Genomic DNA, 15,456 nt, shown 5'->3' with positions numbered 1-15,456 from the left:
AAAGCCATCTATAGGAAAACGGCGGAAGCAAAGTTGTACACCTAATAGTCTACGATTGATAAACAATAAACCTTTCAACAAAAGAAAAAATTTTAATAGAAACAATTTTAATAGAAATTCCTGTACCTTGCTTGACCAACAATATTATTTGGTTTTTGTTAATTTTCCCTTTTTTAAGATTTGTCTCGTCACGAAGAAAAAAATCATGGCGAACGTTGAACATAATTCCCTTCGTTTAAAACTTTTCTCTTCGTTTATCAATATAACTAATATTTAATTTTTGTATTCTATAAATTTCCGTATATATATATATATATATATTACATATTATTTTTTCCCTTGGGAGTATATACAAAAAGTTTCAGAAAAAAGGAAGACGAATAAATTGTCCTATATTACCATTACCCAACTCAATTTAACATTTTTTTTTATTGTACCTCTGTCTCTTTAAATCAATGAATTTTCTAAAAAAGCAATAAATCCAATCATAAATTTATTTTAAATCGAAGACGCTTCGTAAATTTCTTCTTGTTTTTTTTTAAAAAACTCGATGATTGTTATTGTACTAATTCTTATTTGTTAGAAATTACCTACGCTAAACCAATTCTTTTTTCCTTATGTCAATTCTTTTTTCCTTTATTGCGAAAAAATTTTCTTTTTTTGGTTGGTCAAATTCCTTTCACTGTCATTTTATAAAAAAAACTGGAAAGGAATCGTAAAATATTCCTTTTCGTTTCTGTTCATTTCTGTTCGTTCTCATTTTATTTCAGTCTTCTCCCCTCCTGACTTCTGTGGGGTATAGATTATTTTAAATTTTTAAGAAAAATTTAGAGAAAGTTTATGTTTTTTCATCTGCGCACGCAGAATAATTTTATTATGTAGCATCGGAAAGGGAGGCGATGTCGATACTACTGAAAATCCATTTCATTCTCGTTCGCAGCTTCAGCTTCGCGAGCAAATAAGTATTGTGTTGTTGATTGCCATCTTGGTTCACTTGAATTTGGTACTACTGCGGCGTAAGAACAATGGCCAGTCCAAAAAATATTAATAATTCGGACATGGGAATGTACTCCATCTCTGATTCTTTCAAGATATGACGATGACGAGAGAAGAAACACTCGATTTCATATGTTGTTAGCAACAATGTCTTAACAATTCTCATACGAAGACGATCCACGTAAGATTGTAAAGAATGAAGGAATCTTCAAACCTCTTGTAAAATGGAATGGACATAATTTATATGCGGACGGAATTTATATTGACACCGACTGCTGGTAACAGTTTCAAGATCATATGGGACTCATGAACAAATATTTAAGCAACGATAACAGAGAAACCTAATGTATTGTTAAAAAATATTACCATCAGCTTTACCACATCTTACAGGGCAAAATCAATATTGTTAGCGTATAAAGAAGAAGAGAAAAATTTCAACGGAAATCTTCGAAAAGAAGAGGATGCATTCAACTCCGTTGGCAAAAAAACGAAGAACCTACGTAACGGCAATTGTAATACAAAAAACTGCCTTCCTCGGACTGCAAAGCGCTGTAAAGTGCGTCGATGCGCGTTTAAAACAATTAGAATCTTTATTCGATAATGTTAACAAGTGTGCTCTATATTTAATTCAAGAAATGGAACTGAAACTACCTGCAAGTTTTATTAATCAAGAAATTATAAAATTAACGTTGCGAAGTAATTACGAAGATATAAAGCGTAATGTACGTACAAATTAACGACTTAACTTTTCTTTATACATATTTCAATATAATATTTTTGGAATTAATTTCATTAAGATATAACGAAATTTTTTTATATAATTCTCTCGAAGCGAGAATCTTTGATTTAATTTTTTTAAAAACTCTTTTTAATTTATTCTCTGCTATGTATTTCTTCTTCTTTGAAAAAAAGAATTTGTATCAATAAATACATTTTTGTATAATCCCTCATTTTTTCTTAATCATTCGTAACTTCCAAATCAATAATCAACTTTTTTCTTTATATATTTCCATTATATGTATAACATAGACTTTTAAATAAAGTACAAGAAGTACAATAAAACAAAATTCATAAAATTCTTGTCATACATCATAAAAATCATATAATACTTTCGCTCAAACGAATGAGTCATCACACTGAAGACGACACGTCGCGTTACAGTTGAATATGTTCGTTCTTGTTTTACCTCTTCCATTTTTTTCTAGCAAAAATAAGATTCTCTCTAGACTTCCAAATTTTCATATAAGATTTCATCTCTCATAAATAAAAAACATTCACTAAAACGCCCGCTATTCATGCCCCGATGTTCGTACTTTATCATCACGACAAAAAATGTTACAGTCCCCATCTCCACTCATCATTTTTTCGTACTTTATCCTCCACTTTGTCTGAGATCCTCTATCACCCCCTCTTCTCCAATCACCTTGTGGGTAAGTGCGAACCAATCAAATCTTTGTCAAGTATAAGGCGAGCCAATCAGAACACATCGTTTAATTATCCTATTATCCACACCCTTCACTCTTCGATCAATCAGAACTTTAGTCTTTTATTATAATTTGATTCCGTATCCATTATTCTAACATTCTTCCAATCAAAATTATGATTGTATTGTAATATATGTTCCATTATAATCGAATGCTTAGATGAATCAAGCTTTATATTTTTAATATGTTCATTTATTGTCATATTGAATTTCCTCTTCATCTGTTCCACATAAGAAACGTCACAATTGTTACATTGGATCTTATAAATTATATTATTATTTTCAGAAATTATTTTTTTGTCTTGATGCGCTTTTATAATTTGTTCAATTTGTTAATATATCTGTAACCTATACTATACACTGATTTACTAACTGATTTTACTAATCATGCGTGTACATGACGCGTGGCTGATTCTGTGGATAAATAGAAGTATAAAAAAACTTTTTCTTGTTATAAATTACTTTATTATGTTGGCAGAAATGTTGTCTTTCTTGCGTGGAACTTTTGTTGAGAGCAACTTTTTTATTCTTGTATTGAACAAATTTAAATTTAACGGACGTTAAATACGTTAAAAGAGTATACGTTAAACGTCCTCTAAGAGTATATTAACGTATATGAGGAAAAATAATAAGGGGTATTACATGGAAGACGCATTTTCTTTCTCTTGTATAATTTTGATTTATATGTAAATGTGTTATATATGTAAATGTGTAATAGAAAAAAATAAGTAAAATAAAACAAAAATTGTTCTTCTAATTATTTTTCAATTTTTAATATTTTTCTAATATGTTGAACAGCGATTATAAAAGAGAAAAAAAACGTATATAGACATTTTATACATAATATAAAATATATATTTATATATAATATAAAATTATCAAAAAAAATAAACAATTTCACCGTTTAGGCAAAGTATTAAAGAATATTTTTTTATACAAATTTAGATAACTCAGAATTAATATAAAATAATAACGATGTATGTTTCGAATAAACGTTTCTAATTTATAACAATGATAACACTTCGTAAGTAGTACTTGATTGACGATTACAATTTGATTATATGCGAAATAAGTGTGTTGTGAATGAAGTTGACTATAGACATGCACAATAGCCAGGTATTCGCGGGCGTTCGCGGGCACCCGTGCCCAATTTCAGTATTTTGCCGATTCCTGCAATAGTGAATTGTAACCTTTTGTGTATACTATTGAAGGTCTGGATAGATGAAATATAATCGATGGGGATCGTCATAATTATGTCATCCACGTATTTTTTAATCGTTAAAAGTTTTTAAATTACAAACTGTAATTTTCTTTTATAGCATCAATTTTGACGATAATTTATTCCATTTAATTTATCTACTAATATTATTAAGGATGTACATACAACCATTTATATGATCTGACATCAAGTTACGATTGGAATTTATTCTTTTATTCATATTGACTGTCTTCTCACTAACCGAATTGGTCCAGAATTATGACTCTTTACTACGTTTATTATTTATCAAGTTTGACTACATGATATGATTGCGATATATCATCTTTTGTAACACGAAGGTAAGATGATTTCTTAAAAATCTATTATATTATTTATTGTAACTCGAATGTGAGATGATCCTCATGATATGTTAATATAATTAGATATTAGGATATTTATATATTTCTGATAAGGCTATGCATAATCGAAACGTACTATTGAAACTTATCATCGGAAAATTATAATTTGTGATTAATAAATATTATTTGATACATCTAACTATAGCTCGTTTAATATTGTATTGTTTAGTATTGACATGAGTTTCACTATTTATTAATTTGTTATAAGTTATACGAGCGAGAAGAATTGATATATATTATTTATATTGTAATAAAAAATTTTTTATGCACACAAGAAATTAGATAAGGAGTTATTAATAGATGAAATGCTATCAAAAAAATTACAATTTGACAGTTTAACATATTTATTAGTAGAAATGTTTACGTACATTGAAATAATCTTCACAAAAGAAGATTCAATTTGCTGTTTTTATCTCTCCGAACGACATCAAACCATTATTTCTGAAATTAATAATATTTTCGTATTTTGGTGCCCCAAAACAAAAATTTCACGTCTTGTGTACTATTGCATTTTATTTGGTGTACTTTTGATTGTATTGTCACAGGAAGGGACAAAACACGTTCTATATATTTTAATCGTTGTCATTCCTATTAAAAGATCGAGATATCAAGAGATACCATATATAGCATGTAACATTGCAACATCATAAACCGCTCGAGTAACTTCGGACATGATCGACGCGTCGTCGACTGAGTTTGAAATAATATTTTATAAAACCTAAATGTCTCAATTATTACGAAAAAAAAAATAAAAAAGAACTTTTTTTTTATTAAACGTGTCTATAAACGTGTCTATAACTTTTATTTAAAAAAAGTTACATTTAAAAATCCAATGAATACAATATTTGCCTTGTGATGTTAGACCGAAAAGATTATCGAATTTTGCAAGGAATAACTTTATATTTGACCTTTCATTACTTTCAATCTACTAATTTTAACAAATTGAATGAAGAAATATCCCATTTTTGTTTCAGCTGTATCGTCATACATACCTGGCGCATTATAGGATCGTGAATCTGGAGACTCTGTGAGTAAACAAGCTGTGTCTTGACAACGTTTGTGACAATCATATCTTAAATTTATTCCATGATTTCAAGTTCGGATTTGCATTTTAATCTCGGTCCCGAGAAGGAAGAGAATGGAAGTCGGGGGAAAACGCCGTGTGCAAATTACAAACTGTGCACGAATTTAATCCCGCGCCGTCTTACCGTCATCACCTTGCTCGCCTCTCCAACCTCGTTCGTTCCACGTCTGAGAATTTTCCCTTGCGGATTTGATCATTAACTCAGCATTTAGGAGCGGTTATATTACGATTACGAACCTGCCGCTGTTCCCGACCGTCGCGGCGATTTTACTCTCTGTACTTGTCCTTTCCCGCAGGCGAGAAAAATTTAAAGCTGTTTTCTGAACTTATCCGCATGGCTGCACTTTTCGTGATATTGAGACTTGCTGTCCTTGCAAAAACAGGATCGTGGCTTACTTTTTCAAGGATTTTCCTATTTTTTTTAATTTCTAGCTATCCCAATATTCTCGTGGACTATGCTAAGAATTACGTTCCCTTTATTTTTTGTTTTGGAATAAATACCTTAATAATAAATATCCCGTTTTGACGAATCGTTAGTATATCATTCTCCAACTCAAATATTAATTAAAGCTGTAGAGAAATTAATAAATCAGTAATCCATTTAATATCTCCCTCTTGTTAAATTTATTTGTACATTTTGCTTGTTCATCATGTGTAACTGTTTATACATATATTTGCTTATTTGTTCGATGTATATCAGCAATATAATTATATTTATTCTTGTTATTTATTTATGAATAAATATATAAATATTCTTAATTCTCTAATACTTAATGTATATAAAAAGATATGTATCTACATGTAAAAATACGTAAGGTATATAAATATCTTTTAATCGATTAAAAATTGTCTTTGTAATTAAGAATTTAGCACAATAGTTGAAGATAAAATCCGCGATGTGTTATGAGTTATGATACCTTTATAGAAAAGGGAACAATTTTTTTATATATTAGTCAAACTTCTTCCAGAATTTAAATCATCCGAGAAACTAGGTCGCCTGTAAAACTCACAAAATTCCGAAGATCAATTTATCTATCATGCGAAAACTTTCTCGAGATCCGCGGGAATAGTATCGTTTTTAGGAATAGCGGTTTCCTGTCGTTTACACTCCTCCAAAGGAATCGATGCCTTGAGATTCATCCACGTGGAACTATGAGAGTGCTGGAACTCGTCCTACAATCATGAGAGCGCGAAATTTCACCGTTATGTATATGTGGATGCCCGCGGCCTTCAACGGGCAAATCTCACGAGTTGGACTTTATCATTGCGCTTGAGATCATCGTTCTCAAATTGCGCAAATCAAACTTCAGTTCGTTTCTAAACTGATTTGCAAAGGCCGCTCGTCATCTTTATATGTACATAGAGCGGCTGTTTCACAGTTTAACTACTACGAGCGGATACACATACTCTTTGCTTCAAGTTCGAGTTTCAAATTGGCTTTCGAGAAAAGACGAATTTTAAGATGAAAATCGTATGTAAATAAAATATTGCAGGATTATTTTGAAAGTAGGGTTTCAATATTTTTAAATATTTTGAAAATAGGGTTTGAAAGTAGGTTTCAATTGTAACGTGATTTTACATAAGAAAACTTATATAGAAAACACTCATACGCCTTCAAAGAATAATTATTTAATTGATAAATTTTTATAAATTTCTATAAATTGGATATATATTTATTTCTTTTAAAAAACATATGATTGCAAGCGTTACAGAATACAAGCGACACTGCAGACGTAATCGATAACAATGAAATTAATGTTACGTTTGTGTATGTTTTGCTTATTTACTATATAACAACACAACATAAAAAATAATGTTTTCTAAGGGAAACATTTTGAATATTTTGAATTATTAAAATTTTGCAGTATTAATTTTAAAATGCAATTTTGGTGTAATAACCGATTATAAAAGAATAAAAGTATGTATTTTAAAAAATATATTTGTTTATTTTTTTTAATTTGCGTTATTTTCTTGTATTAACAAAAACATTTATAGATAATTTTAGAATTATGTCATTATTGTAACAGAATGTAGCAAAATGAGCAATGTGTTTTTTATCAATTATTTTAGACATCAAGGGAAATATACAGGCAATTATCATAAATGAATGAAATGCCAATTCGTTCATTTTATGATAAATTCTACGGATAAATAAAATCCATGTGTGATCGTTGCCTCTACCACTTACAGTGATTTCACGCGAGAGTGAAAATAAATGTGTATTCTTAGAAAAACGAGGAATATATCTTGCCTCTGACATATATATTGCACGCAGTAGTCGCATCGTAATCTTACATTGCGTGCATTTTGACATGAAGAAGCAATTTTCCTCTCCGCCAGAATTTTTATTTTTCGAGATTTAAAAATTAGCGCTGGAACAGCGTTAAAATAAATACAATAATCTTTGCGAAATTTATTCTTATTTGCATTTGCATAGAATGTATCTGTTCATTCGACATAGTTTATTGTTGAGGATTATACGAGTGTATTGTTATTGCGATTGTATATATTTGTTATTTTATTGCGCATTATAGAAGTTAATTATTCTTGTTAATTATTCATTGTAAAAAATATTCGGGCAATTATTTATTCAATTATGCAAGGAAAGCAATACAGCGCGAACATCGCTATCAACTCGGTGTTTCTACATAGTCATTCATTCTGACACAAATTATGATCAAAGCTGCTTAACTTTTGGTCGTTCAAGTGAATCATTCGTCATTGTTAATATTACAGTTGCTGGAAAAATAACTGAGATAGACGATAAAATAAATTCCTTACGAAATTTATGCTCATTTTATGATATATTTGCAGTACATATGCAGTTGATTTGACATAGAAAAGTGAACCCAAGACATTATTTTATTTTAAGTGCAGATGAAACGTTCTGTTCTGGAATTCCGTTTTTTTGCAATTAATATCGTATTGTTGCGTACATGTATTCAGAATCGCTCTAGTTTGTGCCGATTGAAATAAAATTGAAGTTTATGTAAAAAACAATAATTTTTATCATAATATCTTGATGGCCAAAATTGAAATAGAATCTTCTGTAATATTGATTCAAAAAGATAGGAGCTTTCATTAGTAGGATATATATATAAATACATATTTTTGTGACGCTAAAGGAACATGAAGCCTCCTACTAATTTTTTTGTTAGATTTATTAGAAAAAGTTTCAATAAAATTACATAAAAAAATGTAACATTTGAACTTAGCATGAATATAGTTTGAACAAAAAAAATGTGAAAAATTATGGAACATAAAATTATTCCAATCATTACACTATTTAAAAATCATCAAAGTATTCTAAGGTCACTAGGACTTATATGTTTCAATTACAGATTAAAAATTATTTAGAATACTTTTATGATTTTTAATTAAATAGTGTAATAATTGGAATGATTTAATAATATAATAAATGATTAATTAAAATCGTAATGTGAATACACAATAAATAAGAATATTAAGGCCTATAATGATCGAAGCAGTATTTTTTAATGGTTTAAATAATGTGAATTATATATATATATATTATATATATATATATATATATATATATATATATATATATATATATATATATATATATATATATATATATATATATCACTGTAATATAATGTAATAAGTAATGATAAATCTAAAGTTTACGTTCTTAATAAAATAACTTTTTCATGTTCATTTCTACAATGGAACTTTAATCTTGGTTTAATTTAGCCTTTGTTCCGACTTTTAGAATTAAAAAGAGATAAAATGTAAATAAAACAAGATTAAAATTAATCTACATTAGCAGAAATGGACATTATAAAATTAGTTTCATACCCACAAAAGTTAACTACAACGTTACTAATTTTAATATTTAATGACGTATTTTTTACATTGAGGGAGAGCTGCTTTCAAAATTATTTTGCAACACAATTTTGCGCTTGTGAGGATACAGTAATCTGGTACGATGTTATAAAAAATGTATATCTCTTTTGTCGAGTTATATATTCTCGCAGACCGCAGCAAATCCTCAAAACCAAAGTGCACCAAGTGCGAAAGTTTTTCATGCCAAAATTTCGCGATGATTGGTTTATACATGGCGGCAATGATGCGGAGAACAATTCGGGGGAGTAAACTCGTTGTCGTTTTTGGCTTTCGGTATGATAAAAAAACAGAACGAGGATACACCGACTTGCTGGGGGCAAAGGTAAAAGAGTAAGGAACAAGAGCAAGACGGAGAGCGGCGGATAAATAAGCCGTGAGAGTTACCTCACTTGTATATTCAGCGTTAACAGGTGAAGCGAAACGAGGCGAGGCGAGGCGAAGTGAGGTCAGGCCAGGCAAGTTCTGTCCCGTCATAAATCCTGTTCGTATGCCGCATGAATACTAGCACCTTTATTTATGGCTTTTCGGAAAGAAGTTTACCGCGACGAAACGACGAACCATCCAACGATGACACGGCAATTGACGTTGCGTCTTACGCTATTCATCGATTTTCCGCGATTGATTGAACGACGCGAACAAAAATATCGCAGATGGTTGCACGAATCCAGTTAAAAGAATTACTGGCTTTTTTCACCCGTACAGACAGAAGCGATCGAATGGATCGATATAATGGCATTTTGATTCAATTTTTCAAGAATTTGCGAACATTTATTTCGAACCTCATTTAATCCTAAAATTCGATGGATTTCCGTTTCTAATAAATACTAATTGTAAGTAATCTTCATCACAGCTTTATTTGCATTCTGAAGCAAAGATTGTTTGAAATGTAATTACTATAACATGATATTTATTACATAGAATTTTCAGGGAGTTTCTTTTATTATATATCTTTGAGAATCAAAGGTTTTCATGGAATTTTATTGGTATTCAAGAAAACTTTTGGAATTTTATTTTTAAATTTAAATTCCGTTTCTTTCTAAAAATATATTGTTTTCTTGATTTTTTTGTAAAATAGATATATAGTCTCGTGGAATTTCCGTTCTCTAAATTACAATATATATTAAATTAAAGTTGTTTGTGTTTCTTACACTTCAATTAATTTTAAACTGCATTAAAAAATTTTCTAGTTTTATTTGGAATTTTGAATAAAAATATTTAAAAAATCCGGAAACTCTTAGAATATTTTGAAAAGAATAATAATTAATGCGTGAAGCAATGAGAAATATTGGGAGTACAAATTAGTTCGGTCCGTTTCCCTAAAGATGGCTCCAGCTGTTGTGAATGATTCATAGTGACAGCTGATTTTGGCGGTTTCAGAGAGATTAAACATCTGCTAATAATATTCAGTTTATATCGCTTACATAGTTCGTTTATTATATTTACTTTAAATATAATAAATAATATTTAATAAATTAAATTTTTGATAGATGCAGCATATATAATCGGAGTTATCCTATGCGGATGTTCGAACTTTCATGAGCGATAGTGTAGAAAAATGCAGAAAAATATCATTCTAGTATTAAGATAGAATACAATTTTTATTCTTTTTCTTTTGAGTAACGATTATGTCATTACAAAGAATATTTTCTTGATAATATAATTTTAAAATACTCTTATTATTTACTTGAAACAAGTAATATTTATGTAATATTTTTCTGTACGTACATGTGCACGTTTCAGAACGAACTAAACTGAGTTTTTTCGAGTTCTTGATCATTTCCCAATTTTCACAATTGAGATATTATTTCTGAAGCGCCGAATATCCATCATCAGCGCCAAGCTATTGATTTAGGTTAGAGATAATATATTTTAACAGAGGTGTCAATTGCCGATAATTTTTTAATAGATTGGAAAAAGACCTTTTAATTGAGAAAAATCTCAAAAACTAAAAAAAAGTAATTTAAATATTCAATGAAGCTGTTACTTTCGGCAATAGTAGGTTAAGCGGACGCGTGAATTCGGCTATCTTTAAACGTTAATATCTCGTTAATTCTATTGCGAACATTGCAAAAAGATAGAGAACTTTTTGACTTAGTTTCTGTTCTATCTGCTCAAAACGAGTGGAGTCATAAATTGGAGCCACCCTATATATTTAAGAGGCTGGTCACATAACTTGTTGGTATCTCTTTTCTATACATGACGGTTTTACATTGCGCATTCACTGTGCGCAGGCAATATTTTTTTCTCTTTCTAAGACAATTTTCTCTTTCTATCGGGAGTGAGGTATCGCCACGCACACAATATAAGGACATACAGTAGGGACAAGATCCTGTTTTCCATTCTGCCGCGCATATTTATTTAGCATAAGCGGTCATGTCATTGGTGACACCAATTCCGATCAAAACAGAATACTTATAATTTCTCCGTTATTGCAATTGTGCCATGACATGTGGCTGCGCTTGCTTAGCGACGAGATACTACTGTGTCTCCTGAATAGCTGATTACAGCAATTTATTTTATGAAGCAACGTGATGGTGCATATAATTGATCACCGATTTGATGAAAGAAATACTCAAAAATTAAGAGTATTTTTCCTTTTTTTGAATATAGGTGGTTCCTAATACTATTGATACGATATTTGGTCACCAAAGACATGGTGGACCCTGAAAATTTATTTGAAAAAGATCATAGGTGCTAACGCTACTTATTCCTACTGTATATACTTATATTGTGGTACCGCGACGGGATTAAACTTTTGGATATTGTCGCGAGTGTACTACTTTAAGTACTGTGATCTTGCTTTGAACAAATGTAGAAATTTTCATATTGGGAGTACAAATTAGTTCGGTCCGTTTCCCTAAAGATGGCTCTAGCTGTTGTGAATGATTCATAGTGACAGTTGATTTTTGGCAGTTTCAAAGAGGTTAAACATCTGCTAATAATATTCAATTTATATCGCTTTGAGTTTCATACAAAAATCTTGATTTTTACTGTGTTTGTTGATGAAATGTCGAATTGTATTAATCAAGCAGCATTTGCGGAAGATTTTGATTTTCTGCTTTAATTGGAAGAAAAGTGCGGCTGAAGTCTATCGAATGCTTGTCGAAGTTTATGATGACACAGCTCCAACTGATAAATCATGTAGGAAATAGTCAAGGATGGAGATTTCAGCGTTGAAGACAAGCCTCGCTCTGGACAGTCAAAAAATTCGAAGATAAAGAATTAGAGGCATTACTCGAAGAAGATCAGAGTCAAACGGAGGAGCTTGCAGAATCATCAGGGGTAACTCAACAAGCCGTTTCTGTACGATTGAGAGCCTTCAAAAACAAGGACATTGCCTTATGAAACTGAAAGACGTTGAAACCGAGAGACGTTGAAAAGCGATTTTTCACTTGCGAACAGTTGATTCAAAGACAATAGAAAAAAGGTTTTTTACATCGGATTGTGACTGGAGATGACAAGTGGATATTCTACAACAACCCCAAGAAGAAATAATACTACGCTGAGCCCGGTCAATCCTTGCCATCGATCTCAACATCAACACTATAGCCGAACATTCATGGTTCGAAAATCTTATGCTTTGTATCTGATGGGACCAAAAGGGTCTTGTTTACTATGAGCTGCTGAAACTTGGCGATTCCATTACGGGCGATCGGTATCGGCTACAATAGATTCGTTTGAGTGCATTGCAAGAAAAACGGAATACGAGCAAAGACATGACAAAATTATTCTTCTTCATGACGCTCAGCCTCATGTCATTAAAATCATAAAAAAATATTTGAAAACGCTCAAATGGGATGTTTTACCGCACCCGCCGTATTCTCCGGACATTGCTCCTTCTTATTGGTTGTTCTGAAGGATGCAGCAAGTTACCGGTTCACTTTTTTCGCAGAAATCGAAAATTGGCTCCAAAATTGAATCGCCTCCAAAGATGAGTTATTTTTTTGAGATGGAATTCGAAAATTGCCTGAGAGATAGGAAAAAGTAGTAGGCAGCGATGGACAATACTTTAATCTGTTCATTCATTTTGTTTTGAAATAAATGTATTTTTGAACAAAAGAACGAACCGAATTAATTTGTACTCCCAATATTAATGATGATAAGAATTACAAAATATAAATAGTAGATTATTAATACTATTATAATATTAATACTATTAAAAATAATAGATTATTACCCTTAATATAGATTGAGTCATTCTGCGTATTTTTTTTTCTTTATAATATCAGATACATCTGGATTCATAATGGCCTCTCTCTTTTTATTTTTTTTTAAATACAAAATTTTATAAATACAATATTTTATAAAGTATATATAAGAATTACTTAATAATTTTTGTATACCTACTTGTAAATGTGATGAAACTCGGAACACGAACGATTCATCGTGTATAAATAATAGAAGAGTAGAAAATTATGTGTACTAAAGATTAATATATAAATATATGTATACACAAAAAATTATATTAACAGCATTAAATAAATAAAAATAATCTTGTTAATTTTCAATAATAATATTAATAAAATAGATATTTGTTTTATTGAAACAAAAGAGCATGATGGATTTAATTAATAAAATTATTTTCAATTAAATTAAAAATTAAATGCTGTTAGTACATTATTTTTTTCATGTAAACGAATTCATATATAGAAATATTGATTTTTAGAGTACTCGAATCTTGAAGCAATTTTCATGATCTTCCTTTTTCCCACATGTTGAATGTATAATTACATAATAAACGTAAACGTGTTTTGTTTGTTCCATGTGTAATCCCGGAAATGGTCACAAGATCAATTTTAGAATGTGCAACATGCTTTTGGTTTATATCCAAATAGCTCCAGATTTTATTGTCCAGATTTTATTGTCTTCAGAAAAGGGGCTCTCTTTCTTCATCTCAACGTTTCTCCTCTCGTTCTATCCCTCTTAAACATTTTCTTCCTATTTTCTTCCGAATGTGTATATAAGTGTGTGTATGCATCTGGAAAACGTATGTGAGAACATTTGTGGACACATATTTCGGTAACGTAAGATGAAACTCGCATGTTTCACGATATGTTCGAAGTTCTTTTATAGATTGAAATTTTCATAAAAGCAAGTTTTCAAGTAAAAAGTATAGAAGAGAAAAAGTATGCAGAGAGAACATAGTAAAGTTCACGTATTATTCTCATTTAAGTTTTTTTCTATTTATGAATCATCAATATTCATAAATAAGTTAATGAATTAGCTTGATTGAAAAGGAAAAATTTGTTAAATTTAATTTTGTAGAAACAATCGATAAATTAAAGGATTGTGATTCTTATAACGGCAGGATGATGTTGATTACTTTTATACAAAAAGATTGTTTCCATACAATTATTTCATTGATCTATCTGTGCTATGAGATAGCGGTTCAGTGACTTTATTCGTTTTCTCCTGATAATGTATTTGCCAATAATTCGTACACGGCGAATGAATTTCGATAGTTTTTCATATGCGGAAACGGACGTTGCAGAGTTGGCAATCTGCCATATATCAGATTCTAATCTCAATTTTGAAACTTTTATTCGAAATAGAGAAAAATCTATCCGTAATGATAATGAAAAAAGGCAAAAACGATGTCAATACATGAAGAGAACACTATCGCATCGGATTTTCATTTTCGTTTATTCCCATCACTTGTCTCAGAACATCTGATTGTTGGGCATTCTTAACTCGATGTTTAAAAGAGTAAGATATCAAATTTAGAGTAATAGCGAATTCAATTGGGCGCACTCAATGCACACTGATGCACTTTAAAGCCGTCATACGTCATATATCAAATGACAAAATAACGTAAAGATATGTCTATAAACATAGAAATCGATTAAATCCTGAAATAATTAATACATTTTATTGTACTAAATAAAATATGTATTTTATTCGAAATATTTGCATTTCACTTTTATACTCAAATTAAATCAGTGTACGGCTTTAATATGCATATTAGTTCTTCCAATTGAATTCGCCGTAAAATATTATTTATTGTTGAACTTTTATTTGAAATAACACGATTGATAAAATGAACTATGTTTTTGTAAATAACTTTATTAGGAAAAAGTCTTTTTACAAGTTGATAAAAAAAAGACTTTTAGCATCTCATATATTTCATTATCAATAATAATAAAAAACTCTTGATATTAATAAGAAATAAATATAATAATAGAGTGTATAAGAGTCAATAACAAATGAAATTGTATATTAAAAAACGAAATATTGCAAAATAATTTACTGTATTTTAAACAATTATAATTGAAATACGCTATTTCATGTTTCGGTATTTGAATTAGATCCTCTTCAGATATTTACTTAATATAAAGATATTACTATGGTTTAATAGTAATTAAGAGTAATTAAGTAAGTAAGATTAGTTTAATAGTTGATTGTGAAA

At 29.9% G+C, this 15,456-nt stretch overlaps 1 protein-coding gene across 1 annotated transcript in view; it reads left to right on the top strand.

Annotated features, from left to right (window-relative positions):
- The first annotated feature begins 4,153 nt into the window (after positions 1–4,153).
- The window catches only part of LOC105622139 (venom dipeptidyl peptidase 4), a 250,397-nt gene continuing 239,094 nt past the window's right edge, over positions 4,154–15,456 (top strand). Inside the window, exons 1-2 of the mRNA XM_012203573.1 lie at positions 4,154–4,168; positions 5,071–5,123. Coding sequence (XP_012058963.1) covers positions 4,154–4,168; positions 5,071–5,123 — 68 coding nt within the window. The remainder of the gene's footprint in view (positions 4,169–5,070; positions 5,124–15,456) is intronic.

This window comes from Atta cephalotes (genome assembly GCF_000143395.1).
Source record: "Atta cephalotes unplaced genomic scaffold scaffold00040, whole genome shotgun sequence".
NCBI classification, from domain to species: Eukaryota; Metazoa; Arthropoda; class Insecta; order Hymenoptera; family Formicidae; genus Atta; species Atta cephalotes.
The sequence above is the reverse complement of the archived record's forward strand: the minus strand, read 5'-3'. Positions and strand labels throughout refer to the sequence as shown.